We start from the raw sequence: 3,494 nt of genomic DNA, 5'->3' as shown, positions 1-3,494 counted from the left end.
AGTCTCTCTCTCCCCCCTCTCTCTCTCTTTTCCCCCATTTCAGCGTATGAGAAGATGACACAGGTAACAAACTGCTCTATTATAACCTTAAAGAATGTCGTAGATAATGGCAAAAGCGATTAAAAAAAACCCCAAAACACTATCCTTTTTCTCAAAGATTAGGGTTTTCTTTTCAAACGCCACATGGGTCGCTTTTGTCGAGGTGATACGTAAAGTATAATGTCCAGCACTGTCGATGAAATAGCCAGCATGAGACGGATGGTTACTGGGGTGTTTCTTTAAAATTAAGCAACTCACGGTTACCTAAAGTTTAAAAAAACCCAGGAGTTGCACTGTGGCAGCCATCGATAGTGGTCTATATCATGGTACTGTGCATTAAGCTCATGGGTAGATGATGCAGTCTTTTTAAGTCGTAGTATGCATGCATTCTACATCAGGTAAGGAAAAACTGCGGCCCATGAGCAATGTCAGTCTGGCTAAAAAGTCGACCCAGAAAGATTAATAATGAAAGTAGCTCGCGGTTAGTTGATAATTAATAAAAACACAAGTGTTTGTCTTGAAAATTAAAATCAATAGTCTCAGGGCTAGCTGAAAGCCATATATAGCTCTAATTTTTATCTTATGAAATGCCCTTTAGTGACACGCTGTAGTGTCAGTTTAGGTTTCACTGTTGAGAGCTTGGGCAATTCAACCGATTTCATACAATTTTTTTCATGATTTAGTTTGACCCCAAGATATTCAGAGTCGCGTAAACTGGCCATCGACTTGGACACGCTTGCCCATACTTGTTTTGCATAATAATACTATTGCACCTTAAGTTTCACAGAGTTATCAATGAAAGTGATATATTTTTCAGGTTTTCCCCTCACCTTTCCACGGTTGGGACTGCCTGTTCTAGAACTGGTCCTGGAGCTGGCAGACCCCAGTCTCTGCTTGCCCGAGTCCCCTGTCTCTAGGCTCTCTGTGGGCGACCGGGTGGGCAGACGTGAGAAGTCCGAGTTGGCGGGGGCATTCTGACCACCTGGTATGTCAGATACGAGTTTGAATATACATGAATAGGTCTTCTTTCAGAAAAAAAATCGACATCGTGCTTTCGCCAGTTGGTGTTTTCTGCGATGCCAACTGTAATGTACTGTTGTAAATGCATTGTGGTTTACCACCTTGGTAAACAAGCTTTCACTAAAAGACACACACACACACACACATACACACTCATACACACACTCTCACACACATACACATACACACACATATACACACACATACACACACATGATACAGACAACCATTATTATTGAAATGTTGTTGTAGCTTTCTTGTTCATGTTGTTGTTTTTCTGTTGCTGTTGATATTATTGTTACCTTTCGAGACACAATATGTAAGCCAGTTCGTGGGTGGTTGGCGGGTGCTCTGGTGTGGTTTGGTTCTTCTTTCCTATCAAACGTCTATCGTCCTGATCTCTCCTCCTTCTATTTTGTGTTTGTTCCTCTCTTGTAACACCTCAAATCTTCGGCACTTATATGACCTTATTGTGTTGCAAGTGCCGTAAAACTCTTTACTAAAACTAAACTAAGCCAGTTCGAAGGCCGAACACATGACCCCACGTTAAGGCAAGGAGTTTGTATTTTGCCTCTCTTTAAACACATGTATTAATTTTGAGTTTTAGATTACAATCAGTCATCAGCCAGTCATCATGATGAAGAACATAATTTTATTGGACAAGACAGGACAAAATGTCACATTGAAGTGAAACGTGTAAACCAGCCCCTGTTTATGTTTTCAAAGATGAATACATTTAATCAAGACATTTCTAGCTTTGATACTGATAAGAGCGATTGCATGCGTGTTGAAGATGATGATGATGATGATGATGATGATGATGATGATGATGATGATGATGATGATGATGATGATACTGCTGCTGCTGCTACTGCTGCTGCTGCTGCTGCTGCTGCTGCTGCTGCTGCTGCTGCTGCTGCTGGTGCTGCTGCTGCTGCTGCTAATGATGATACTGCTGCTGCTGCTGCTGATTATGATGATGATGGTGTTGATGATGATGATGATGGTGATGATGATGATGATGATGACGATGATGATGTCACGGCATAAGGAACATAGTCTTTTGATAAATACAGATGATCCTTAATCAATACAAAATCATTCCCTAAAATGGTACAAAGAAGGAAATACTACCACCGCTCAGAATAGCGTTTCTTGGAGTTCACCACCTAAATGATCTAAATTGTGTCAATGGGAGCGTAAAACACCTGCACTTCCCAAACTCTTTTTAGGTAAAAACTAAACCAAACCAAATTACAACAATAACAAAACAGCAACAAAACAGCAACAACAACGACACCAACACCAGCAACAGCAACAACAACAACAACAACACCACCACCACCACCACCACTGCCACCACCACCAACAACAACAGCAACAGCAACAGCAACAGCAGCAACAACAACAACAACAACAACAACAACAACACCAACACCAACAACAGCAACAACAACAACAATAAACAAACACAAACAAACCAATAAAAAAAGAAAACTATCGCCATACAGAAAAACTTCGTGACGTCAATGATGGATCGATATTGTTAACCTAGTGGCCCGAATTAATGTCTTTATTTCGTCATCTGCAAATGGCTGTCACGAAATCGTCCGCAATGGGTTAGGTGAGTTTTATCAATATAATCACGATAATAAATAACCAGACGTTTAAAAAAAGAAAAGACAAAACACCGTACCACTCAATAGCATCACTTAAGTCGTCTATCAAATCCACCATTCCCACTCCAGCCTGATGTGTTATGTGTGGCATCGTGGTGAAATCAGGCGCTCGTCAAAATAATATTGTAATTGAAGAACCCAGCATTTTACGGCAAATTTTATCAACATTTTTTCGTTATTATTTAGGGGTGAGGAGAGGAGGGGGATGTGCACTTTTTATGTACATTTAAAAAACATTTCGGTATCGAGATTACTTTTTTAAAAAAGTTGATCAAAGGCACACAAAACGTAAATTTTCAGTTTCACAGGACACTCAAGCTTTGGAATCCACCAAACTTTGGTTGCCATTTTCTGGCTAATCTAGTAATCCTAACTCTGGCACCAGAGCACCACTGCTCCCTCCCCTCTCATTTGCAAAAATCTAGATTTCTATTCATCAAGTAGATGTTTTCTTTTTTCATCAAAAGCAAGGCAAAAGAACAGACTTTAAGATGATGATATCAATAACTCCATAAGATGACCCAAAAATGGACTAGCGCCTGATTCCAACGTGTCGTGACAATGTATTTATATCGTTAGACAATCTTACCAGAAATGATTTTGCTCTTGTCTGACTCCCATTGGCCTGTGTTGTTGCTGTCTGAGGGCTTCATTGCCACAACCTTTGGAAGTACAATAATAGTTACAGCATCATTAGAAATTGTCAAGAGAAGCTAAATAGCAGCTTAGGTCAGCATCACCACCACCACCACATCA

The 3,494-nt window shown here is 40.3% G+C and overlaps 1 protein-coding gene across 3 annotated transcripts in view; it reads right to left on the bottom strand.

Annotated features, from left to right (window-relative positions):
- Nucleotides 1-3,494, bottom strand: part of LOC101850404 (potassium channel subfamily K member 2) — a 25,274-nt gene that overhangs the window by 1,819 nt on the left and 19,961 nt on the right. For all 3 annotated transcript variants that reach the window (XM_013080352.2, XM_005094462.3, XM_005094463.3), the window contains exons 5-6: nt 3,328-3,400; nt 870-1,021 (exon numbers count right to left, since the gene is read on the bottom strand). In XM_013080352.2, coding sequence (XP_012935806.1) covers nt 870-1,021; nt 3,328-3,400 — 225 coding nt within the window. The remainder of the gene's footprint in view (nt 1-869; nt 1,022-3,327; nt 3,401-3,494) is intronic.

Source organism: Aplysia californica, unplaced genomic scaffold, assembly GCF_000002075.1.
Source record: "Aplysia californica isolate F4 #8 unplaced genomic scaffold, AplCal3.0 scaffold00082, whole genome shotgun sequence".
Taxonomy (NCBI): Eukaryota; Metazoa; Mollusca; class Gastropoda; order Aplysiida; family Aplysiidae; genus Aplysia; species Aplysia californica.
This window is presented reverse-complemented; position numbering and strand designations above follow the sequence as displayed.